Source organism: Egretta garzetta, unplaced genomic scaffold (assembly GCF_000687185.1).
Source record: "Egretta garzetta isolate BGI_Z169 unplaced genomic scaffold, ASM68718v1 scaffold60, whole genome shotgun sequence".
Taxonomy (NCBI): Eukaryota; Metazoa; Chordata; class Aves; order Pelecaniformes; family Ardeidae; genus Egretta; species Egretta garzetta.
In genome coordinates this window covers 1082207-1109740 of record NW_009258269.1, presented here as the reverse complement: position 1 = coordinate 1109740, position 27534 = coordinate 1082207, and the positions used below count along the sequence as shown (strand labels likewise).

The window sequence follows — 27534 nt, the reverse complement described above, 5'->3', positions numbered from 1 at the left end:
CTGGCTGAACTGCAGAACTCTTGCCAATGTTTTTATTAAAACGTGGACGGTCTTCTATATTGGGAACTTGCACAAAGAAGTGAAATAAAACCGCCTTCTACTAGAAGCTGGCAGGTTCTGGTGTCAGTATATCATCTGAAATCTCAAAGTACTTACTCAAGCACTTAATATTGTAAATCCTCATACTTAATACAAAAAGTGCTTCTGTGCAAAAAATAACTCATCTTGCTTATTTCTCCACCAGAAGGCAACAAACGGATACAGTGTTATTGCTTAATGCCATAAACCACAAAAGTTGATAGGCAGTGATTTAAATACCAACTACAACATATTTACTGTACAATTAAACTGCTGTTTGATTGGCTTAATAACCTTAAAAGTTCACAGTATTACACAAGACAGCAAAGTGAAGCACGTGGGAAGAGGACCTTACCTAAATCTACCATGAGAAGACGAGTGAGAGCAGTGTAGAACACTGTCCGGCACCTAAGGTCACTGAGGTTGTAATTATCGCTGATGCTCAAGAAAGGGAAGTGCTTACTCTGTTGAAACATACGCATATGAAAAGTTAAGCGTTCTACAAAATTTACTAGACACAATGTTTTTTAACATAGTAAGGAAACTTACTGTGTGATTCTGAAGCATGAATTTCACAGCATCTATTTTCACAAGCTTTTTCAGGAGACTATAAGTAGCAGGTGTTAAGGAAAAAAAATCAGCCTTGCAGTATTATGATTACATTATCAAACTTTCAGGAATTTTTAGTGAGAAAAAATATCCTAACTGAAACAACAACAAAGATATGTTAAAAAAAAGAAAATTTCATCCAGAAATATATGTCATGGCGATATTCTTTAGAACATTAAAGACCACAATCTATTATTAATTAAAGCAATTACTTTTCATGGCATATATTCTAGTCACAAAAGAGACGAATGAACTAAATGACTTTTATAATTAAACGGAGAGTTTCTGATAATAAATGGCGCTGTTTTTCCCCAGACAGACCCATGTTATCAGCATGTAAAAAAAGAAAAACAAAGTGGTTTTGCAACTGTGTTGAAGACACTCGGCACTTGGCAATGGGACTGGCAGCAGCCCTAAGCAGCTCTGAAGTAAGGGCCTCAAAATCACAGAGGTGATCTTCCAGACCTGTCAAAAATCACGTTTAACTTGTTTCAGTTACAACAGATAAAAATGCATCTCATACATCCCAAGCTATGTTAAACATGTAACCAAAGTATTTTCAGATGTGTAAGAACCGAATGGAAATTTCTGAAGAACATACAAAGTCTCAGAGCCAGAGCAAAGTCCATAACAAGGTGGTACAGCTGGGAATTGTGGCCATATCTATGGATACTTCCACAGGAATCCCAGTTTCTTCAACTGTGTAAAATATAAAGCAAGCTAACTGATTGCTGCTAAGCACGAACTGAAATCTCCCACTCCACAAACTGGCCAAGCTCAAGCCAGTGACAGCGCAGACGGCAGGTTGCTGCAGTGGTACAGCGTCGGCCCCAGCCACCATGCTGGGCTCTCAGTGTGGCCTTACTGGTCCGGTCCACGCACAAAGTCCATGCTGCAGTGGTACAGCGTCGGCCCCAGCCACCACGCTGGGCTCTCTGGCCTTACTGGTCCAGTCCACGCACTGTGCTAGCAAAGTTATGCGACTCCTGGGCCGAAGCTCCTGGTCCTGGTCCAGCAGGATAAACTCAGGTCTGTTTGAACCTGCTTGTATACAAAGGCACACTAAAATGACACAGCAAGAGCGTATTTCCTGGACTGCACATATTCCACAGATCACATATTCTAGCATGACTTACTAGGCAGTTACACCTGATGGAATGTAGTATCTTTCTTAAAGTTTCCTTTAAAAAACATGAGAAATCGTATTAAATCAAACTTTGAGTTTGCAAAAAATACGTTATGGGAGCCCTTAAACTTCAGATGGTTAAGACTTGTTTCACAACTTGAATCCTTTCCTAGCTGTCTGAATTATGAACATCTTTAATAGCATGAGGTCACACTAATTCCCTGTCTCAGAGGATTCAAACATTTGGGGTTGGGCAAAGGAGAAAATGCTGTTTATTCCAGTAGGAGCCATACTGACATCTTTGAGCTTTTGTACAGAGGTAACCGCTGCCGTGAGGGAGGTTTGCAAACAAGGAGCAAGAGAATGGCCAAGGCAACAGCCTGGATTTTCTGACTCCTGCTTTTCCTTCATTTGACTTAAAATTGCTGTATGGTTCTCAGCAAGTCAGTTAAATTGCACCGTCTCAGTTCTGCATCTGTAAAATGGGGATATAAATGGCTTTCTGATACCCAAGTATACTAACACACTTTTTCAGAAAATGCCATAGAAAAATTCAAACCCCAGAAACATTCATAAGCATTGAAGGCATCAAATGAATGAAATGACTTATGGGCTTGTACATTTTACAATGAATATTACAAAACCAGGACTCAATAGTTTACTGAACACTGTTGATCCCTGGCCTTGATGGAATTCTTCAAGAAATAATCAGTATGACTGCATAATTTAGACTGTACAGTAGTGCCTACAGTCATGGACAAATACAGAAGATTTTACAAACAAATACCCATAACACTTATTATTGTGACTATCTTTTTTTTTTTTTTTTTTTTTTTTTTTTGTGCTTTTTTTTTTTTTTTTTTTTTTTTTTTTTTGAGTGCTTGCTTCACTCTGCCATTCCTGCACATAATTGAAGAGTTCGATTACTTTTATGGGAATAAACAATTTCCCTTTTCATTTTAAATGGATTAAATTCTTTTTAAACAGTTAAAAGTGTAAGAAAAGGTTTTATAGCTGCTGTTGGAAAATGTCCTAATCTAGTTTTAAGATGATGCTCTTTTGTCAATCTATAACATTTGACATAACATTACCTGGTTTTATATTGCAAAGCTACACAGTTGTTTTTTTTTTTCCCTTGTTACAAGGTAGAGCCTTTCATAACATTGTATGGCTAACAAAGACATGGATAAAACAATTTTTGAGAGATTATAAATATTTTACACCAAGTTATTGTATAAAATAACAATGAAACTGTAGTTATTTTGCTACAAAAATATACAGTGGAAAAGTTAATTATTAGAAAGAACTAAATGTGCATGAGGGAGCACTATGGCTTCAAAGACATAAAGGAATGACTAACATATTCCATTATGTAAATGAATTCAAAGATATTTCACAACTGATCAGCTAGGAGGGACATAATGATTTATAATTCAAATAACTGAGCTTTGAAATCAAATTGGGCTAATATATTTCGAAATATGCAAACCTGGAATAATTGTGAAAGTAATGTAAACCATGACACTAGCTCCAATCGTTTGTTGCCTTTGTTGTTAATACTGTCTTATGTTTTTCCTTCTTTTTTTTTTTTTGCTGCTATACAGTACAGTTGCTGGACTATGGTTCGACTTTATTCTAGATTATCCTTTAGAAAAAGACTATTATACACGTAAAAAAAGAAAAATACCAATTTCTAAGACTGTGTAGAATCTGATTGACGTACAGGGAAGGACTGAAATTAAATAAATTATTATTTTAACCTTTCAGGCTAGCCACAATTTAATCTATATCAAATACTGAAAATTGTACTTAATGCCTTTTAAAAAACCCTAATATAATGTGAAAAGGCCAAAGTTTGCAATGCCAGGAAGTAGTTATAAACTACTTCATATGTTTGAAATAAAAAGTACTTCAGTATTATTATTAAAAAAAAAACTATTGGTAGAGTTTTTTATAAGAAAAAAATACATATCTTTAAAAGCCAAAATGACCAGTGAAATTGGGTTGTACATCATTTTCTGGGAAAAAGGAAAAACAGCCTCGACAGGTGTAATTTATCATTTTTCTGATTTAATACCAAAGAAATATATTAAAATAATAAAAAGAATCCTGAAATCCTCAAAATTTGTAGTGATAAATAGCCCTCCCTGTCTTTATTGCATTATGCCTACTAACAGAAATATTGCATGGTGGATTTTGCCAGACAAGGACGATTATTTTCCAATAAAAAGTTGCATATTAAATTCCAGCACAAAAGTGGGTGTCTAATACTTTTGAAATCTTTTATGGTTTGCCAGGGAACACAATTTTAAACTTAACTAATACAACATCACGGTGAAGTGAACCAGCATTAAAGCCGTCTTTGTACAACCCCACCCATCTAAGCAGAAAAGCTACTGTTCTCAGAATTTTTGTTTGAAGTATTTCCATTGAAAACTAATTGAATAAAGTTTTGGTATTTATGTTTCTAGTTATTCTCTCTTTTTACTAGTCTTTAAACATTTCACATTGATGTTTAAAATGTGTATTTATGAAGGCAGTGCTGCTTTACATCCTGACTATGCATAGGGGTCTGAAACTGCCCTTGCACCAGTTAGCAAGTTTCTGCAAAGAAAAAAAAAAAACCAACACAATTTCATCACAATTCTACTCTTCAGGAGAACGTAAGTTATTAAATATCTATTTTTTTCATCTTTTCTAGGTCCTGATATTATTATACCTGTTTCATGAGCAGAAACTCATTTATTGCAAATATAATTTGAGTAATTCAAAAACTAAAATGTTCCAGACATTTCAGCCTTGGAAAAGTATTATTTGCACCAATAGTTTACACTGACCCTCATTTTTGAGAGGCAGCATGTGAATACATGCCTCTGAAAGCCTCCAGAAGCCCATATGAAATGCTAGATGCATGCTGGCTTTAGCAGTAACACGAGGCTGATTATTTCAGCAAGTATACATACATAAATATACAAGCGCGCGCTTTAAGTTAGGCGTGTTAACTGTGTTAAATTTCTTGGTTATTTTGAAAGTGTTTTGAAGCCTACTGAGGCAGTAAGTATACAGTGTAAAAGAAGAGAGAGCTCATTAGTCTCTTCATAAATCTTATTAATGAAATAAATGTCTCCCCTTCTGTTTTTGTCAAATTCCTTAGCAATGTTTCACTTCCAAGTCCTTTCCAGTCCTATTCCTGTGATGCCATGAGAACATAAACACATGCATATTTAAAATATCAACTTAGCTGCTTAATGGTATTTCAAGTAAACACATAGAAGTACACATTGAATGATTTTCATTAAACAAAATTCACTTATGGAATGTGGAAACCCACACTCATCTTTCAACCCAAGGAAATATATTAAAATTCTTCTTATACGATTAGAGTTCTATAGAGAAATAAAACAATACCAATTGTCATATTCCTGGTGCCTTTCCCTCCGCTTGTCTAACAGTCCTCTCTAGAAAATTACTGAAAAGTTGTTTTTATTTTAAAATAGTGAAAGATCTCAGTATTGAATGTTTTCATAAGCTCCGGTGGTTTATTATCTGTCGTATACCTTTAAACATTGTGTCACATCAAAACCAGCTACTACTTTTTTTAAATCTTCTTGCTCAATTGACTGAAAATTCAAAGAGCAGACATTCTTCTCCAATTTATGATAAGTAACTGAACATTAGAGCAAGATACAAAAGGTTTTGCAACAGTTAGTAAGTTAGCATCCATGATTTGGGTAAGAATTTCACAAAAATACTTGAACTCAGACAAAAATCTACATGCAAAGTCACGGCTGTTTTATCAGTAGTAATGATGACACTGACACAGTGAGGAACTGAGAATCTGGCAACAACAAAACATGCAAAAAGGCTTGTGTTTGAAACCTAACTCATGCTTCGTATCCTGCTTGACTCATCCCCAAAGTAGAAATCAATCCTGTTCTCAATATTGTTGAACTCATCAATGGTATTGACTTCAAAATTAGGAATGGGATAGATGACCACAAGCAACTAGTTATATGATTTCTCTTTTGTTGATAAGAAGTAGGTGGAAATGAGCACCTTTTAAAAACTACACATAGAAAAAGATAAACCAAGATGAATAAATACTAATATCCTAACTGGTTAAAAAATGTGGCATATGAAACAACAGAAGTCTCATATTAATTTTTACCTTATTATTTTCAAATAGTATGTTATGCCATATAGAAAAAAAGGATATCCAACAGAAAGGTCATTTAGAAACTGAAGAGTTCTTGAAATCACGGGCTCACATCTTCCCCGATATTTAAGATTTGTAACGCTAGAATAAACAAAAAGAAAAGAGTGAGATTTTATAACACATTTTCCTCTCTTTGAGAACTGCAGTGCAAAAGCTCAGAACCTGCTTTAACAGGAGGGTTGGACTAGATGATCTCCCGAGGTCCCTTCCAACCCTTGCCATTCTGCAATTACACTACAAATCTATTTCTGTGATACACCTTAGTATTTTCCATTTATGAGACAGAAAATGCCATAAAAACATGCCACGTCTTTTTCCTGAACAAGGGATTCAAACATTTCTGCAATACTGTAGCAAATACATTCATTTTTTAAAAACCCATCATCTGTCATAATGAAATCAATTATCTGAAGCTTGCCCCTACTTATGTCTATCTTACTCACCTTTCCACACAATATCTGGCCACATAACTTCTGCAGTATTCTTCACAAGATAAAAACAAATTGCTATAAATTCCCAAGGAATATTTCCATAGGAGAAATGGGGCACAAAAAACCTAAGGGCCAATCCACAAAGCTACTGATATACCCAGTGAAACTCTACCTTGCAGATCTTGTACTAATGCCTATTTTTCCTCTTCCCGACACCAAACACTTACCTAATGTCAAGATACACAGGGGACGCTGCATGTCCCCAGTTGCAACCCCTCTCAGACATAGGCATTTAGGAAGCATATTCTGATTAATGAACCGATGCATAAATTATGATATAGGATAACACTAGACCTATTATCAATCCTTGGGGAACACCACATAAAACAACTTACCATTTTTGATAGCAAACTCCTATAGTTAGCCTTTCAGTGAAATCATGCAGCTAACACCAGGCGATGATGACTTGCTTTACTACCTTCCAATAGGTTAAGCACGAGACACGGAGCAGAGAGCCAGGACCCTTTACAGCTTCTTCTGCACTGTGTGCAGGTCAGTGCAAAGACACCTAAGTGACCTGGGATGGTATCTGTTGTGTTCACCTACTAGATTTATTAGGAGGTGAAGAGGTGGCATTAACCTTCAGTTGACAGGGGTAAACCGAAGTCAGTAAAGGGGAGGAACATAATTCTTTTTCAAATGAGGAGTGATTACAACAGTAAGTTAAGAGTCACTGATCTTGTAGTCTGTCGTTTCCCAGCTTTCTTATGGGAATGTCACGTAGGCCAGTGTCTACAATCTTGCTGAAGACTGAATGTCTGATACTTACGGTTTCTTTTGTAAACTCCAACCAGTGAGTCCAAGAAGAAACTACTCCCCTCTCCCCCACATAGCCTAAATGCATTTATCACTTAATTATACACTGACTATTAGTAACTTTTTCTAGTACTCCTTTGAGAATCCAAGTTGGACTGATCAGCCTAGAACAAGTTGCTTCCTCTTATTTCCCTTCTTTGAACGCAAGTACTATGCCCTACTCTTCTGGGACATCTGCCATCACCCTCAATTGCTAAAAAAGCCAAAAGAAAGTTGAATGCTCCCTTCCTCCAGACAGGGAGATAATGCTGTATGAGAGATTCACAGCGGAGTTTCTGGTATTGGATTAATCTGGAGAAATAAAAACAGGCTATCACAGCCTTTTGAAACGTAGCCCATTCAAATAAAAAGGCTGCACAACTTCCTGGCTCAGAAGTCCTGCACCCATTCCTGATCACGGCATCAGATTGCTCAGGTGTGTATCAAACTTCCAGGTGATCAAGAATAAGTAGTTTCAGATTTGTATGCCTCAGTTTCCTTGTCTGTAGCATACGCACAGATCTATTGATGAAAGACCATGAATCAGTACCAGCAATTTATACCGTGAGGCAATAGGATTTCAATTTTGGGAATACAGAACTTGAAGAAGAGCTGCTAAATGCCTTAAAATCAGCATTGATTATTGCTTTTACATATTCACAGGCTAAGGAATGTACTACACTATATAAACTAAATCTCTTTTTCAGGAAGTTATAAACTCAAGAATGCAGTTTAAAGCATCTAACACTTTAGTATTATTTGCTCAGGAAAAGGCAAATAACAATGCAATTACCAAAGCAATATTCCTCAATTTAGATTTACAAACAAACATTGATTTACTTTATAAAATTTCTATCAAGAGCTACAGAGGTTCAGATTGCCTTAAAGAAATAGCCCATTCTAGCAAGTTCATAATTCACAGTTTATCCCTACTATGGGGACTTCTGGAAATGTTTATAGTTGCACTAAATCCTTAACAAGTATATACCATACAAAGCAATAAAAATGAATTTGGACTATCCAGATTCAACATCAACATCAAAATCATCAAAATGCTATTTTGCAAAAGAGCAAAACTTTTGCCCTTCAGTAGCCAGATACAAGAAATTAAAAGGAGAAAAAAAAGTCACAGTGACAGCTTGAAGAGAAAATGAAAACTGTGTAAGGAAGGCTCTTCATCCAACACTCAGCGTGCTTTTGCATACATCTATTCTTTCAGTTCATGGTTGTATTCAGATGCTGAAAGATGGAGTAATAATATAAAAGTTAGAAAGTACTCATGAGTGAACAGAGGCTGAAAAATTTCAATTATAATTGTAGCAATTCCCATTTCTGCCTTATCAATATCAGGCAAGATGAAAGACACATAAAATGTAGTATTTTAAGAAACAACTACAAAACATTAGAAGTATCTGAGAAAACTTGTAAAGATCTTGCGAGGAATCTCATAATACAAAAAGCAGCGTTCCGCTATGTAAGGAAGAGAAGCCAAGGAATTGAAGAGGAGAAAAATTTTACTGCTCTTGGAGAAATCATGGCAAGGCAGCACCCAAATCCAAGTGCTAGTGTCCTTGCCTCTTTCTCTCTTAAGTGGCTTATTGATTTAAAATATGAACTAAATGAAAGAAGAGTCAAAGGAACCAATCGTAAAGTTTAAGATGAGCCACAGAAAATTAGAGCTTCATCAAAAGCTGCGCCAATGCCAAATTCACCAAAACATCTATGGTAGATGAGCACTGAACACATTTTAAAGGCAAGTATAAAAGAAGTGGAAATAAAAAATGGCAAAACATTTCCAATTTTGATAATAATACCAGTATCAAAATACTGAACTACACACACACACACAGACCCCCAAAAGAGCAACAGTAAGACTGATCCATGCTGAAAAGCTATGATAATTTAAAAAATTTAAATGAAACAGCATTAAGAATCCAGTACACTTTCAAATATTTGCTTCTAGTTTGCCTTTAGAAAGAAGACAAGAAGAAAATCTTAGCTTCTAAAAGCTGCACCAAAGAAGCTTCCCAAATTTCCAACCTCTGAACCCTCCAGCTTGCGATGAGGCTTTTCCTGCCACCACGACTGCTTACTAATGCAGTTCCATCAGCGCACCAAGCACCTCTTCCCTTGATACACGGACTTAAAAGTATTACTTTTAGAGGCTTTGTATCTTTAAACTAAAATCTAGAAGTGGAAGGTAAATAATGATTATATACTCCAATTTACAATTCTCTGGGAAAAGGGCTACCATGTCATCCACAGAAGAAACAAAATTCTTTGCATGTATCAAGTCATTACGACATTTGAGCAGGGAAAGAATCAAGGCAAAGATGTCCACTTCCAGTCTCTTAAATCCATTTCATGACTTCTCCCCCCCCCAAAAAAGAATCATTCTACTGTCCTTAATTTCCTGTCCTGAGTTTCTGACATGGAGAAATACCTCTTCAGACCCATGGACTGCATCACACTGCTCTTAAAAGATCTGTGTGGTGCACAGCAAAGGACAACCCTTCATACAAGATGTAGCAGTTTCTGTGGCAGCAGTGGATGGGAAATGATACTGCTGGAGCACAGGAGTGGAATGCCCAGCTTAGAAGAGAGAACTGAAAAACATGCGGTAAAATTTAAAAAAGAAAATTTTAGAGGAGACAGAATCAGGGATGCAAGGTAGAAAAGCAAAAGCAAAGCATAGTCAGTCCAGAAAAGGGAGTGCTGAAGAGTGAGTCAATACTGTACAAAGAGAGAAAATCCATTTGGTCACATGGATGGATGGATGGATGTCCCAGAAGAGCAGTGCACTGTACTTGCCTTCTCCATTTACTATTGCATGCCAAGGTGCTCAAATAATGCTTACAGGCCATTTGCAATTGCCCAAAGAATTCATCCATCCTCTTTCCAGGAGGCCTTGAACCCCTACCCTGAAATGTAACGGGAGGTATGTCACCACAATAAAGCTGAGAATCCCAGGAATGCTACACTACCTGCACACGCATAGGTTCCTGTACCTTACACGCACAGGAGATTTGGTAATATGACAAAGAAGCAGTTGCAGAAGATAAGTTGCTACCAGCCAGATGATGTGACAAGTGCTGCAAATCAGCAAGTTTGGGTGTGGTGGTTGGTTTGTGAACCATGTAAATTTAGGAATAGTCTTGGTCTCAAGCTAAGGATATTACAAATGTACTTCCATTATAAAAATCATAAAGATAAAAAAAAAAAAAGTCATACGTTTTAAACAAAAATTCCAAAGTTGCTTAAGGTGTCTGCTATCCAATTTCCATTAAAGTGCAAGAAAAGTGGGTGTCCAAATCCCCTAAAAAGACTTTGAAAATCTCTTCCTTATGTGGTACTTAAGTTTCAGTAATAACGAAGATAGCGATTTGTTGGCAAGAAAGCTCTGTACAGTCATGTTTTAATTATTTCTTGTAGATTATCACCATTTACAATGAAAGCTCTCTGTGGCTCAATGACAGTGATTGGATATATACTTTTCATTAGAGCTGGACAAAGGTGAATAGTTACAAAAATGCACATCCTGTTGTGAATAAAAGTGCCAAGTTTCAGTTTGCTATGATTCATGGAGTCATATCAGTATGAGTGTTCAGAAAAGCATTCAGAGATCCAGACTTTTTATACTTATGTATTACTTAAACGTTACCACATGGAAAATCTCTCTATTTATATGTATTTACATGTGCATCCACCACAGTGAAATAATTACAGCAGTAAAAAGAAAAAACATTAAAAAAAACCAAAACAAAAAACATACAACAGCAATGTCTGGATATGCATCTTTCATTCATGTTTCAGTTATTCTGTTATGACCAAAAAAACTAAATATTTGGGCAAATATTTTGTAAATCTACTTCACGATAAATCACTTCCATACGAATTTGATAATAATTGAAAGAAACTAGAAGAGGCTCACAAAAATAAGTGAAGAAAAGGAAAGGTGCTTGCAGTCAAAATAAATGCAAGACACTTTGGGCTAAATGCCCATGGCAGGCTAAAGGAGCAGATGGAACTAAAACTACTCCAGTCTAAATATTTCCTTGCCTCTTACCTATACAGGGAAGGATCAAGGCAGCTAGGTAGCTACTGCTCAAAGGGATGACCAATGGAAGAAGAGGACTACTGTTGGTTTTGGGTACCTTTTGGGTACCTCATTCCTTGCCTTGAGTCCCAGCCTTGATCCACTTACCAGTACGCCAAGAGGCATAAGAACACATGACAGGGATGGTTTGGGAAGACGTAGGAGCAACAGGGATAGAGAACTCCACAGAGACAGAGAAAATTCAAGGAGATAGGCTGGGACCTTAAGTCATAGTCCTCCAGAATCTTGTTATCCACCGCAACCCTAGTAGCTCCTTCAAAATCCCATTGCTCCCTCTTGCCTGTCTTCACACTCATGTAACTCCTCCCAGCTTATCCCTCCTTGAACCTACTCTACTGTTGCTATGATGCTGAACACAGCTGAGAAGACTTAAGATGCCTTGCATGTAAGAAAAATTTCATTTGAGATTGGGTATTTTTTCAGTTGGTCTTTTCCCTTCCACACAAAGGCAAGCAAAGACAGTGGATGCTAAAAGAACCATCCTATAAAATTTCTGGTAAGACTGTGATGAAAATACAGTCATTAATGGATATTCTGACTACATAAAACTCCATCCCTTCAGAAATGGTTTAACAGGAATTCAGTAAAAGGCACATTCATTAACTTCCAATGAAAAGGTGATAAAAGGTCTAGGATCTGATGTGACAGTAGTACTTTAAACTACAGTCAGAAGGTCTAAAAGGCACCTATTACATTGACAAATCGCAACATATTTCTGTACTTTGAAGAATATCTATTCCATACAGCCTTTAATCCATAAACTGAACAGTGGCTACTGCAGCTACTAGCAGCTATGACACCAGTATTTCAAATTGTTTTCTGCTAATGAACGAACTCACTGAGTTTGATCACCAATCCTCCACTGCAAAAGCTGCTACTAATGAATTCAAAAGAACAGATTAAAGCTACATACATACACCTAAGTGAACTACTGAAAACAGAGAGATCTAGAAAAAGACAGCTCAATAGAAAACATGTTCAAAATCTCAAGAAATCAAGGAAAAATGTCATTTATCCATCTAAATGTTACTGAAATGAGAAACTCCACGTGTCAACCAGTAAGTTATCACAAAAAAAAGAGGTTAACTCCCTAACAGCAGAACAAAAAAATAATTAATATGTCCTCATAGACTACAACTTGACTACCATAAATTCAGTTGCTGTGTTTACACCTCACACCAAGTATTAAAATGCTTCCTGCATGCATCCTTCACCGGACTCTTTAATGGCAAAGTGGAAGGAAATAACCCGACATTGTCTTTTGATCATCCCACAGTGCTAATGGCAGGTTGCAATAAGGTGCTTTCTCCAGCACTTTCTGATTTTGAAAGACTGGTTGCCATTAGCCTGGCAACAATAACCTTGCAAGCATAACTCCTCTATTTCACATAATGCTCAGCATTAACAAAATAAACTATACAGTCTCAGACATAGTTGTGCAGTTACTATAAGAGAATACCACCACTTTAACAAGAAATTGCACACTAAAAATTCCCTAGTGTTTGCTTTTAACCTAATGTTAAGGAATAATATATGACAAATTTCACCTGCTTAAAGAAAAAAAAAAAAAAGCATCTGTAGGGTAAGACAGAACAGTGCGGTTAAAAATACCGACTGCATCCACAAGAGGAAAAGGCGAATGGTCTCACAGTCAGGTATCCTGCCCGCTGCTGTTACGAATGTGCCAAGATTATTCTCAGTAACAGAGCACCAGAAATGCTGCCAGACTGGCCTGCCCCACCAGACCCCAGTTTTTGGATTATATATCAGTATGTTTCACACCCAGATTTTCGGACCAGCATGCTATCACTGGGGAGAAGCTCGTTTATTTTAATTGACACAAACACGAATGTGTTTATACAGTGGTTTCACAGCTACTCTTAAAGCTACTGACTGAATTGTCCATTTCGAGCTGTAACATCCATTCTGTAAAATGGAATTGATCTTCAATCTAATCAATGAACAATTCATGTTTTTAGGAAAATACAGTAAGCCGTGAGGAGAGAGAAAATAAAAATATAGTGTGTAATCTAAAAAGCAGACCTAATTTTTGCTTTACATACCTAATTTTGTTATAAAATATTCCATGTAACATTAAAATGCTAATTATATTTTTTCTTAATTTACAATACTTGTGCAAATACAACCCTGTCCAATCTAAAGACATGTAGTATTCATACAACTTATTAAATGATATACTGTTATTTCCTCCGTTGGCAAAGGCAACAGATTTTGTCCCAATGGCAGCAACAAGTAGGAAAAGAGACGCAAACTGATGCATCTGGTCTCCAAACAGCGGTCCTCTTTCCTCCCTTTTTCCTCAGTTGTTCACATTTCCCTGTAGTTTAAAACAACAAAACGAAGCCTAGCTGTCCTAGTACCATGACATGGACTGCTTCCAGAAACTGCACAATAAATATCCATCAGTGTTTTGCCATTCATCACCCCCCATTTACCTGTCTTCAAAGCATACTCCAGATAAACATCAAGGTTTAATGGGTACTAGTGTTATCCTAAGGCAAGATACAACACTCACCGTCTAGTTTTTGAGGAAGCAAAGCATTTATGGCTTGTTTTTCACAGAAAAGTTAAGTCATATTAGAAAATGACCTTGTCTTAATTGCTACTATTTCTCAAGGTTGGTAGTCACGATAGCAAAAGACAAGCCATGTTTAATACTGTCCAAACAGGTCACGGCTAACGTGGCAACACCAGCAGAGATATTTCTCTAGCAGGTCAAAGCCTACTGAAAATATTTACAGGTCTTCTAAGTCAGATTTAGAGGACATGAAGTAAAGGACACGATGCAGCATCTTCCTCGCCGCAGAATAAAGAGGTAAGGTACTTGTTTCTCTTTCTCCAGGCACACACAGAACGCATTGTCTCCTGGGGACTCCTGAATTTTTTTAGTGGATATTCACAATTTTTCAGAGAGACCATTTTGTTTTGCTTCAAGAGCAAAACTGATTTGAAATGAATCTCTTTTTGAGTCAAGAGAAACTATCAAATCTCATGAAGGACATAAGTAATAAAAGACAAAATCCTGGTAGTTTTGCTGGCACCCAAGGAAAGCAGCTGCATCAGAGGCATGAGAAAAAGGTAACTTCTCCAGAGTAGTTTTCTAGGATTATTCTTGAGAGAAAGTATTGCAACGCTTATCTGCCAGAATAACCCACCGCCTTGTTCTGCCAAATGCCAGAGAAGACAGCTGATAATAATGCCCCTTGTCTCCTTCAGTATGAGGCCTTAAAATTCTTCTCTGTGAATCTGTATTTAAAAGAGCAAATTTTGCCACATCTTGCCAAAAAGCAATCCAAAAGAACCTCCCCCAAACAAAGAAAGGTTAGTTTAACTGGGTCAGCTCCCCACTGTAAATTACCATGAAGCTTTACAGGCAGTTCCACCGACACCTGAGGGTGCCAGGAATGAGACGTGGGGAAGGGTGGGGACTGCTTATGCCAGGCTGTCACTGAACAAGTGTCTGTGAAATCTCAGCTCTATTCTCCCATAAGCCATTTCCAGAGGTGATGCAGGCACAGTGGAGGATGTATCTAGCTGCAAGTTTTCATTTAGGGGCCTGCAGTACCTTCAGAAAATAAGACACAGGTGCTTCTGAAAATGCTTATCCCTTCAAATATTTAAAATTTACAGAAGACATCTTTCTAGCAAAGAGCAAACTTAATGACAAAATAAAACTCGGATTTTATGTAAACATTAAAGACAAAACAAAATACAGAGTAGAACCCAAGCACAAACTCACATTTTTGTCATAAATGTTTCCAGAACATGGTTGTCATCTGTTATTCCTAAGACTTCTGACATTCGGGCGTACACCTGGAAATAAAAAATTTCAACAGTAACGTATTATAGAGATTGACAAGTACCAACATTTTCATTTATTCTAAAACCTTCCCTATTTTGATTTTGCATAAGAAAGGTACAGGCACAAATGCCTGTCCATCCAACCTAGCTGAAGCACTTGTAACAGATGGCTTAGACACTCTCTGATAGTGTTTTGTGAATTTGGGACCAATAGGCTTTTACTTGCCCTTGCATACATTTCTTCTCACAAGGGAGATGTAAATTTTCCACATTAAACTCACCTTGTGCTCACAGAACAAGACCGTCTCTATTCAAAAACCTGTTTTATTACAAAAAATTGCAAAGGGATGGAGAAAACATTCTCCTGTTGGTCTCTGTCCTCAGTGGGATGTGATTCAACACTGTCCTTTAGCTTGCACTTGCAAGTTCTTGGCCTGCCAGTCATAAAAAAATCTAGTAAATTAGGTACTCTTCAGACGTTCATTTTTGTGTTCTCCAAGGGAGAACTAAGGCTTTGGCAATGAAGTAACTTGTAGTTGTATACTTTCCCCCTTTATTTCAAGCCCAAGATGCATATTACCAGCCAAGTTCTCCCGGCACCCTATGTATCAGATCAAACTGCTGTCATGATGCAGTAACAAACGCACAGGATACACCAAGCGTGGTTTCTCCTTACTGTGCAATCTTCAAAAATTTCCTGGTAGTTTTAGTAGCCTAACATTTAGTCTGGATAAAAACATGTAGTTGGGTTAAGTCAACATCAGAAACAGAAGGGAGACATGTACTGCAAAATTTCTTTACAACCCTCTGCCAACTCACTTTACCCTGAGCTCAAGTAACTCTGCTATTTGCTTACGACTGGGCTAAATGCGGATCTACCAGGCAGTACATTTCATTTCAGCCATTTTAACCTTTAGTGACACTAAAACAAATATTATGGGTTATATGTATTTCTTCCATATGATGTGATCAAGTCAAATATCACTAAGGTCTGAAATGAGAGCACCAAGCAGAGCGCACGCAGCCCCGCTTACCCAGCGGTGAAAGCCTGGTGCCATCTAGCTGTCAATTTTGTTCGCTGACATTACATATTCCACACAAATACCAATGGACTTTAGTTAACTCAATACTTCTGTTGTTGTACCTAAACTTGCTTGGACCAACTTCCTCTCTGCTACTGATGTAATCCCATGACTTTACTTAAAAACCGAACCAGCAGTATTCTGAGGAAGTCAATAATAGGAATACAAATAATAAATAATACAATAAAAATTGCATTTTCACATCCCAAAGACTTCAGCTTTAAATCCAAGCATAATAAAGGCATGAGAAAATGAACTTGCAGCTCTAACCAGAAACTGCACCAAGATCAAGGATAACGTAACTTGTAAGCTAACTTATCCTTTTATAATTGTATGAATGTAATTAATTGTGACAAAATCAGCAGTGAAAGGACAATCTAAATATAAACAAAATTGTAATATACAATCTTCAAACATCACAAAATATTATGTTTGCACTGTAAATGTGGAGTTACCATTTACAGTAATTAAACATAACCACAACAATATATTCAAACATAAAAACAGTATCTTCTAATTAAAAAAAAATAATTCTCTACATACTGCACTGCTGGAATGCTGTAGCAGCTGCAACTTTAGCAAAGCTTAAGAATTTCTGTGTTTGATGTGAGGAAGAGAGAAAAAGAGATAGCAAGGAACGTAAGCATACCAGCAAACACACATTTATGTCAAGGTCTTTCCTTTCTGCCAGGGGAAACCAGTGGGAGAAAGGGAGCGCATGGCGTAGTAGCATTGTGCTCTGTTGTCAAACTAGGCTCTCTCCACATCAGAGTTTAACAAATAAAATACTAAAACAGCAGTCAGTGTTGACAAAGAGCAGTGCTTTAATCCACAATTATCCTTGTAACTCTTACTACTCCTTTTATCATCCATTAGCTTTGATTCCCATTATCCCATCAAGAACTGTGTCAACGCTTTTGTCCCTGGGGATTTCCCACAACTACTAGGATCTGACAGCCAAGCTTGAGTGCTAAGCAGGATCATTACCTCTTAAATCCACTTATCTGATCCACTGAATAGTAAATTGAAAAGCTCATTAACAGCAACAATCTGATTTGTTTTCACATGTGACAGGGTCATTTCAAGTCAGCATGAATACAGTGCTTGTAATAAAAACTACTACCCGTTCCGTAATGTGACAAATTGTAAGATAAAATAAATGTGATATTTTAAACACCTTCTTCAAAATAATTTTCAAAACCAACACACGCTCTTAGCATGCAAAAATAGAAAAGCAAACAACCCCCAACCACAACAATGAAATGCCCTTAGACTTTTAAGCCCTATAAAAAATTAATGATAAAGCATTTTGGACGTATGATAATAAAAAACACTTCAACAACAAAGACCGTGCTACATATTCAAAAGGCAGAGAAAAATACTGCTGAAAGGGGTCATAAAAGGATGTGGAATCGCATGTGGAAGTGATCTCATCTTCAGCGTGGTTCCCATCACGGAGCCACGAAGGTAAAGGCAGCACAGGGCCCTGGGGGGGGCTCACAGCCATGCACCCGCTGGGCTTCCTCGCATTGAGACTTCTCCTTCCTTCTTCCAGCAGGAAAAATACCAGGCTTATGTTTTTAGTTCCCTCCAGACACTTCAAGTAAGGAGCAGGATAATTAACTTTCAGTAGGAAACAACCACTTTAAGACTTCTAGAAAAACCTTTACACAATCATTTCCAAAGCCTTACGACTGCAGGATTTGTACCTTCCAGAACAAATCCTGCATCAACACACAAAACTACGCCGTCATACCATGATATCACCAAAAATGCAAGCTTAACAGTAAAATATCCTATCGTCATTCTCATTCTTACAACAGTATGAACGTACGTGAAAAATCCGCAGAAGTGCTAACATTAGGATACAATGCTCGATGAGCTTCACAGGTACAAGCACATACTGAAGGTCCATAAAGCAAGCTCCGGCTGATACCGCCGCTGCAACCAATACCCACGTGGCACTGCTCTATTCAAAGGTGACAGCAATGGTCATGACGGTGAAGAGAAAGAAGAGACCAGCAAAACACCTTCAATAATAATCAGTAACAATTTCAAACATATTAAAGCAAGTGGGATGGCAAGGGATGCAGAGGTCCTTTTCTTTCACCCTGTTTGTACCACTAAAACCGTCTCAGTGGAATCAAGACGTTTAAGGGAGACAGCAGGTTCACAAGCTCTGGTGCCAGGGAATTTTTTATGATCTAGCAGATTTATGAGTGGTTCAAATTACATACCTGTATACTTCCCAACTACTTGAACTGTCCCTGCTGCGTTTCAAAAGGATGAGAAAATAAAATTGTGGAAGCCATGTTTTATAAAGCAAAGCACTTGTATGTAAATACAGTCCAAGAAAACAGAAATAACATAGTTCTCACACTAAAACTTTATTTCCCTGACTTCTCTACTCTTTGGCCCTAGATATGTTTAACTTTGCTTTGTCTTTTGAGGTCTTCTCTTCTTGGTACTATCATTATAACTCTGAAGAAGCTAATTATGTCAATTCTTAAATGTGAAGCAGATTACAGAACTGGGAAGCTCAGAATATGAGTTCCTAAAGGTTGTATGGCTATATAATGACAGTCACAGAAATTCAATAACAGCACTGTATGGAATGTACTCAAACGCACCCCATGAAACAAATTAAAACAGAGCAATGAATCTCTCACACTGTGCAAATAAGAAAACACAAGAAAATGTTGGTTTCTATATGTTTCATAAGGGCTATTATAATGAATTAAGATTTTTGGATAATGAATCTTCAGAAAATTACAGTAAAGTTATTACCCCTAGGCACAGTGTAAATGCTTAAGATATTATAACTTCCTTGAAGCTCTCCAGGCCTTGCTGCAGAGAATGTTGCACTGCAACATTAAAGTATTTTGTCATGAACATTGAGGGCAAAACCAGACCTTAACCGTATTTACCCCAACCTGACAGAAGCCGAGCAGGGACAGCCGCTACAACCCAGCCTGGAGCACACGTGGCAGGTTGAGGAGAGCACCTCCTTCCCCACAGTCCGTTTGGGAATTCACCCAATGCAGGGGCAAAATTTCTGAAGCTGCCATCCCACCTCTCTAACACACCTGTGTACCACCCACTGAAACTCCACACTAATAAGAAGTTTCTTTCTCTGTGTCAAGTGCAGTGACACGTAGTAATTTCCACTGCTTTTTAAATCAAAATCAGGTCTTTTGGATTTTCAGCACTTAAAAGCTCTATTACAATGCAGCAGAAATCCAGCTTCCAAATCCCACAGACAACTTCTGAAAATCTGAACTGAGTCCCCTAATCAGTACATCAGGGTGCCAGATCATTCGTCTTTACCTCCTGACCAAGCTATGGGCTTAAAAGCCTTGGCTGTTCTGTCCTCTCCATAACAGAGGACAACCATGGTCATGCATAAAACCTCCATTCCTAACTAGCTGCCTTAAAAAGGTAAGATCTCAAAACTCAGTCTCTAAACCAAGAGAATGGTTTCCCTAAACAAAAAAAATTCCAAAATAGGCCATAAGAAATTGCCTCAGTTAGTTTCAGACAGGATCTCTGAAGATTAAGTTAGGTTTTACACTATGTAAAAAGTAAGCTACTCTCCAATTCACTACTACATGTGTTTGTAAGCAAACCAGAGGAACGATATAAATGATATACTATCTACCATCTTACCTTTAAACCTAGCTTAATTAAAATACTGCGTAAAGTTATCCTCAGCTGAAAGAGACCTACTATAAACTAACATTTAAAAATCAGGGTATTGTTATTACAACAAAGCACAATGTTGTAGGGGAAAGGGTAAATCTGCTGCGTGGCTCAGTCATTGTTATGGACGTTATTTCCTTCCTAGTCTGTTGAAATACTCTGTCAGCACAAGTTCAGGGAGTAAGGAGTATTAACAGTTGCCGCAGAGGCTGTTTCCCAGGCCCTCTTCCCCAGTCCCTTCCCTGTTAGCTCAGTGGAGCAAGAGAATTCACAGGAGTCTGGGGTGCGGGAGTGATTAACTCCCCACCTCCTGCTCCACAGAGTGCCCATGCGTTGCCAGCAATAAACCTTTTCTTAAATGGAAATTGATCTCTATTTCATTGACTTTCTCTCAGCTTTTACTTACTTATTTATTTATTTCTTCCTTTCTTAATTCCTGTTTTCTGAAGATCTTGAAAGATTGATTTACAATTCTGGTGATCTTACTATGGGAGACCTACTACGAACTACCTGCTGTTATTACTGCTGTGGCATGAGAGGCATTCTCGGGGGGGGTGGGGGAAAGGTTTACCTGCTATGTCTTCAGTTAGCCAATTGTTAAAAAGGTGCTTAGCTTTAAAAGTCTTGTTTAGACTTTCATTTTTGTAAAGCACTCTCAAAGATTTTTAATTCCACTGTCTCTTTTGTTCCCCTCCAGGGCTTAAAGTACAAGTATTATAGCGAAAACTGAGAAATAGTATTAACATCTATTACTTTTTGAACATCATCTGGAAGATTTTTAGTTTTCCAAGCACAGTTCTGGGCTGCACCTTCCATCAGAGCTATACAATGTACTGCAGAGATTCAAGCCATATATGCAGTTAAGTATTTGCTTAACAAGAAGCCAAAATGCTGCTTTAAAATCCTCTGATGATTGAAATGAACCCATACTGTAGAGATTACAAGAGTAGATTTGTGCCAGTCAGAAAACTCCAAAAGATAAAGTATTATAGATACTTCAGTAGCAGTAATCAACACTTACTTGCCCCTGTAACTACTAAAAGTGTCCAGCTTAATTTTTTCGAGTTGCTTAATTGTATCTAAACGAGTGACCCATTCAGCATCCTTATGTGTAATAAACCTCAATGCTAAAGCATCAACATTAGTTTGGCACTTAAAAACAAGTAATAAAAATCATAGCTACTTATTATAGTTCTAAAATTTCTGTATCAAGAACTATTTCATTGTACTGACTAACATAGCTGCAGGTGTTCTGCATCTCTCAGGATCAAGCCTCAAGCATACGAAATTTAGTGATACCACGTATTTTAAAAAGGTTTTGCACCGGGGTTGTACATGAGAGTGCTTTTGCACATTTATCCCACGGCATAAGGAGAGGTGTTACAGCCACCACAGCTAATACTAGCAATTTGAACAACCCTCTTTGGCAAGCCAGAAATAAGATAATTGTTCAACATAGGCTGGCTCTTCTGAAATACTGGAAGCATTGCCTGTAATTATAGACATCTGTCATTGCTAGCCACTCAGTAGTAACCCTGACATCAATATACAACTATAACACTAAACTGCCTGCAGGCACAGCAATGGAAGCCAGATACGAGAGGCGGGCAATCATCTGCCTCATCCAAACTATCTGTCAAAGGTTCCTAACCACAAATAGCTCTTACGTTTTGTATCCTTAGGATAATATGTTGATTTATTTTAGATCCTCTAATATTTACAGTCTAGGCCATCTACTAAAATAAAGAAACAAACCTTATGGCTAATGGAGGCAGTTACCGTTCAAAATCATCACGGAAGGTCATAGCTCACCACTCCAATGTTAAACACCGATGGCTGCTTTGAACGTGCACCTGTGTATAAACTTTCCCTCCTCCAAAATCATACATGCTCATTTCAGCTACACTGTACAGTCATTGCTATTGTCTCATCAGCCAACATTTTATCGCCCAACTCAAAGAAATATTTCCATTTTGAACCTCGAGAATATCTGTGCAAAAATGTGCATGGTAGGTTCCAGTATCCTGGAGTTCACTGTGTCAGTACAGGAAAGAGAAGCGCTCTGCAGAATTACCTTCAACATACGATTTTGAAAAAGGAATTGCCTTAATGATAGAAAGCATGGTGACAGATTAAATGCTTCACCAGTTCTTTGCAGGAAGCTGGCATACACTCTTCATCAAGGAATAAAGTTTCTTAAGATTTACAGATAAACGTGGATAATTTCTTTTTAATTCTAAGGTGAAAATCATGCTGAAACCCTCAATCTCTACTTTTTTGTCTTCATTTGAAAATCAATCTCAGAAAGGGTCAAAAATGATTGTAGGTTTAAACTAATTAGGAATTAACATCCGTACAATTATCATAATTTGTTATTAACAAAACTGAGATTTCTTAGTATGATTCACAACAGCCTCTGCTGAAGAGAAACTATTAATTACTAGACAGACAGTTAGCTTACAAGTGAGCTGCATTTTAAAAACCTCCTTTAAAATACAATTGCTAAATGCCTTACAGTGCTGTAATGTGAGACAGGTTCAAATCTTATTACTTCACTGAAATTAAAACCTAAGTTTTAATACTGTTCAAGTCGAACAATGATTCCACACTTTATTGCTTTTGAAATCCCTTGATGATCATAGGAAAAAATGCCCTCGAGAAAAAGAGACTCTGTTTTCGATAAACAGAAAATACAGTTTGCACTCTTAGCCTCTTTGTCATCACAAAAAAAGGATTTAATGCCAATTCTTTAAAAAAAAGACTTTTTTCACAAAATGTGCACCTTGTGTGCCATTTGTAAAATCAGCTCACTTTCTTTTATTTATTACTGCAGCGCGGCAAGGCAATAAAGCAGCTACTGATAGCTAATAAATTACATGCCTTTTAAAACAATTCTCCAGCTACAAAAACTTGTAACTACAAAGGCTTACATTTACATGGTACATCGTGTGAAATGTCTATATTTATGTTCTATTTAACCACATAAATAAAATCTGACCCTTTATTAAACAGCCGAGTATGAAACTGGGGCTACATGTAAGACTAAACAAAGGGTAACTTTTTAAGGCTTTTTTACAGATTTACATAATTAAACATAAAATGCAACAAAAAATTGGCCTCAGCAGTTCAGGTGCAAAGTATTTTTAAAATAAAACACATTTTTAAGTATGCCCTTCAAGCTACCTTTAGGAAAGAAGTGATCACCAATTTTTCAATTATTTCATGATAACAATGATTTACTCCTGAACCTAAAAATTACATAAGGTTTTCAATAATAACTGCAACATTTTACTGTAATATAAACCAGTAATTCCCCATCACATACCATGAAAACCAGGCTTTGTATTTTTAATTAAATTAAATGTCAGAGCTTTGGGAAAGCATTTTTTGGTTAAAACAGATTTAAAACAAAAAAACCTTGCAGTCTTATTTCACCATGTTATCTCCCTCAAGAAAGGCTTTACATCTACATGTATCTATTAAACTCATTGAACTGCTCTTAAAATATTTTCTCTCCATGGCTGGCCTGGCAATCATAGCTCATCTGCACAGAATGCTGAGGTGCATTGTCTTTTACTTTTGTACTGCATTATTTTTAGGCCGATTTGCCAAACTATTTTCATACGTTTGTTCCTTACAATTTGATTGTCTCATAAATCATCAAACTAAGCATTACATTCTTTTAAATTGTCTCTATATCATCATGCGTCTAAATTTGAGATGTGTAGTTCTAACATTAATTTCCTCCACTCACTGTTATTTTCATAGCATCTGTAGCTTTGCTTTTGCTTTGCTCACACAACTTTTTCCTCATTGCTGTAGTTCCAAAATGGCAGTTCTTTAATTGAGCATGAAAACAAACCTTAACTCCCTACTAATAAATAAAAACATTTAAAATACTGTTATTCAGTTTTAAGATAACAACCCATGCCATGTTAGTGAAGACGCTGCATGATTCTGAATTCCTCACCAAGCACGCCACCGTGACTATCAATCATTCTGAATGGAGATGCTGTGGGGCAGATCTTTCAGTCTGACTGAGCATTGCTCGATGCAAAATGAGATGGGAAATAGTTTTCAGACACTTTTTTACTCCCTCAATCCTAGAGCCACTTTTCCCTATGGTAAGCAAAGCTTTACTTTGATAATATGCGTTTTGTATTTTTGCACAGCACTTAAAATATCAAGACAAAGACATTCATTACCTAAAGCAGACAAAAAGGAGGTTTAACAAACCAAGCGGCCAGGACAACAAGCAAAGCAAACCCCATGGTTTCCTAATTCAGGTTAGTCTGTCTACTTGCGGGGATGAAATATAGGTGCAATTTTAAGATGGCAGAGAATACAGAGTGAATGGAGCCTGGTGTGCCTGCACCAGGAGAGCGTCCCTTGCCTAACAGGATGCCTAGAAAGCACTGCAAAGAGCAGGGAGAGAATTTAACAGGACTTTTACATACAACAGTTTGGTTCAAGAGGAGTTACTGATATATTAAAAACCAAAAATAAACAGTGATACTCAGACACTGAAAATTCAACAACTTCTAATTTCACCCAAGAATTTAAGCTATAACACAGGACACCGACATCAAGCAAGAGCTCAGGAGAAAGGAATGACACGGCCTGACCTATGAACACAGGAAGGATTTGAGAGGTGAATTTTGAAGAGAAAGTTGTCAATATCACGCTTTTGTTGAAATTAAGCCACTAGAAATGTCGCCAAAATTTGACAGAGCATACTAAAAGTTAAGGAATTCCAAACACAAACATACTGTACAGATAACACAGAAACAGATCCAACTCTGGATCATGAGCAGGGAACAGAATTACAGGTACACGAGTATTCACTGAAAAGCTTGCAAAACTAATGAAAAATAATGAAACTGATCAATCAAAATTGGTCCAGAATCTTGATCAAAATGTGGGAAGTCTCAGACTTCAGCCTCTGATGGTGAAGTCTTCTGAAAGAAAGGGTGACACCCTGAAATTGTGCACAGAAAAACAGACAGCCTAAACTGTCTTGGCTCTGGCTGGGGAAACACAGGCCATCATTCAAGCTAAGAGGGAAAAATACGGAACAAAATAAAAAAAGACCATCTCATCCAACATTTGAATTACTCACACTCAATCGAATACAGCAGAGAACACAGCGGTTTATGTTACAGAGTCAAGAAGCAACACCAGATGACCTAGCAGGCAGCACCTGAACAGCCAGATGTCACACACACACGTCTTTGGGTCCTGCACGACTTGCAAGTGCGGCCATCTCATCTACATTCTGCGTGCAATCCTTCACGTAATGTCATCTTTTTACAGTATGACTGATAGTAATGGTCTTTAGTAATATACAGAGCAATATTTTGGTTTGTTTTGCTGACCTCTTAAGCAAACAAGATAATCAAATTTATGCAAACATGATAGATAACAGAACGCTGTCAGACACGACTACTCTCTGCAGTCAAAGAATGTGAACCACTTCAGAAGCAAAGCAATCTGGTAAGGCGTACTACCAGGTGCTGACTCACGCTTATCTTAAGAGATACTGCAAAACTAATTTTTTAGCTCCAACAGCACATACATTTAGATGATTACATAAAATCTAAGTAATATTCTAAATGTTACTGCTATTCAGCAGATTAGAATGAAATTAGTTATCAAAGAAAATGCATAAACTAGACTGTACTTGTGCTGTTAAGAGCTCATTCAAAGATGGTCTATTATATTAATGCTACTTCAACCATCAGTTCCTGTGTGTATTCTTACAAAATTTAAAATAGTAAAATCTTACATCAACGTACATACAAAAGTTTCTACATATCTTGCAATAAGCCACATTATTGTGTAGATAATATCCATAAAAATCATTTAATACTTAAATTGATATAAAACCCCTGCTTCAGAAGTAAAACTTCTGTTCCCAGAAGACTTCTTTCTCAATAGAGCTACATGCCTCAAGAAACAACTCGTCAGTAGTGAGAATGCTCTGGAGAAATAATGTGGAACCTTCCTCATGGCCTTCCTAACTGCAGTTCTTTTGATCCAAATTGATGCCAACTACTGACTCTTCCAACAAAGGAGATACAGGTGAAACCTATGTGGAACAGATCACTTAAAATACTGGGGTTTTTTTTTCTCCTTGCCTCAGAAGAATGGCAAGTGGCAGAAGACAAACAACTGTTTGCCTTCCTATGATTCTTAACTAAAGTGCATTTAACTCTGAGTACTTTAAAAAAAAATATTCCTGTATGTGAAACAGATCTACACTAGGACAACAATACTCACAATTTTGGATTACTCTACAAGCACACAAAAGCAAATGTCAGAAAGAGCCCTGAATAGTCTGATAAAAATAATTTGGGGAGGATCTGAGTATCTAATGAAATATGAAGTACAGCCCAAATGCTCCATGTTCTGCAAATTTGATTTCAGGATATGGAAAATGCTTATACGCAAGATAAGAGTCACCACTGACCCAGCCCTTGCACTGTCTGGGTGAGACAGCTGTATCGCTGCTCTTTCACTGCTCTGATGCATGAAGACAAACTAGCTGTTCTGCCTTCTACTAATCCGATTAGGTATGGAAACCACACGCTGGTACACAAGATACTGACCACATCTAACACAAACCTGAACCAGATACTCTGAAGAAAATGTTTATTTGCATTTTTCTTTTCACTGAAATACATGTTTTCATAAGGGGGGGGGGAGGAACCCCTTCCTAGTTCAAGCACTCCGCATACAAACCCAAGTCATACTGCTTTAAATAGTAAGGTTGCCAGTCTCCCATTTTTTGAACACGTTATACACAAGCTAAGGAAGCCAGGTGACTCTAGATACTATAAAAAGGAACATTCAACAATTAACAGTGAATTAGCTCTTGACTTTGTTGTATGAAAGAATCGGAGCTCTGACAGCTTTAGAACACCTGTGAATAAAGGAGACCGTTGGCCGTAAGGTGTTCCACTAAGTCACCATGAAGTATGTCAGTAATACTCAGAAAATGTTTCTCCTTTCTTTCACCCAACTTCATATTCAGTGCTTTTGGCAAAATATGTTCAAACAAGAAGTGTTTCCATACTATTATTTATTACCTATCTTCACTCATCTGCTATCAACTTGAAGACAGCTACAGATTTTTTTCCTTGTTGAATCTGCTGCTATGATGGGTTATAATCCTAAGGACTGTTGAAAGAAATTTATGAAATGTCTTAATTCTACCATTTTAGTTACAGAACTATGGATTAAATTGAGAGGGGGATATTCTTCTTTTTTGGCCCAAAACAAACACAGACTCTTCTTGCCTCACTGCCCAAATCTATTCCCAGCGCCATCCTTATATTAAAAAGGAGCCAAGACTTGACTTACATATAAGTAACACCACAGTAAAAACAGGCATAACTGTAATTATCTCAATTCCAGCCTTATGAACTCCAATTCAAGTTTGCATTGCACTCTAAAGCCCAGACTAAGAAAAGATACCAAGCTATGGGATATGTAGTGGT

General features: G+C 37.3%; 1 protein-coding gene across 1 annotated transcript in view; it reads right to left on the bottom strand.

Moving 5' to 3' along the window:
• Positions 1–27534, bottom strand: part of RANBP17 (RAN binding protein 17) — a 159194-nt gene that overhangs the window by 60057 nt on the left and 71603 nt on the right. Inside the window, exons 15-18 of the mRNA XM_009649615.1 lie at positions 15193–15266; positions 6030–6110; positions 628–691; positions 434–542 (exon numbers count right to left, since the gene is read on the bottom strand). Coding sequence (XP_009647910.1) covers positions 434–542; positions 628–691; positions 6030–6110; positions 15193–15266 — 328 coding nt within the window. The remainder of the gene's footprint in view (positions 1–433; positions 543–627; positions 692–6029; positions 6111–15192; positions 15267–27534) is intronic.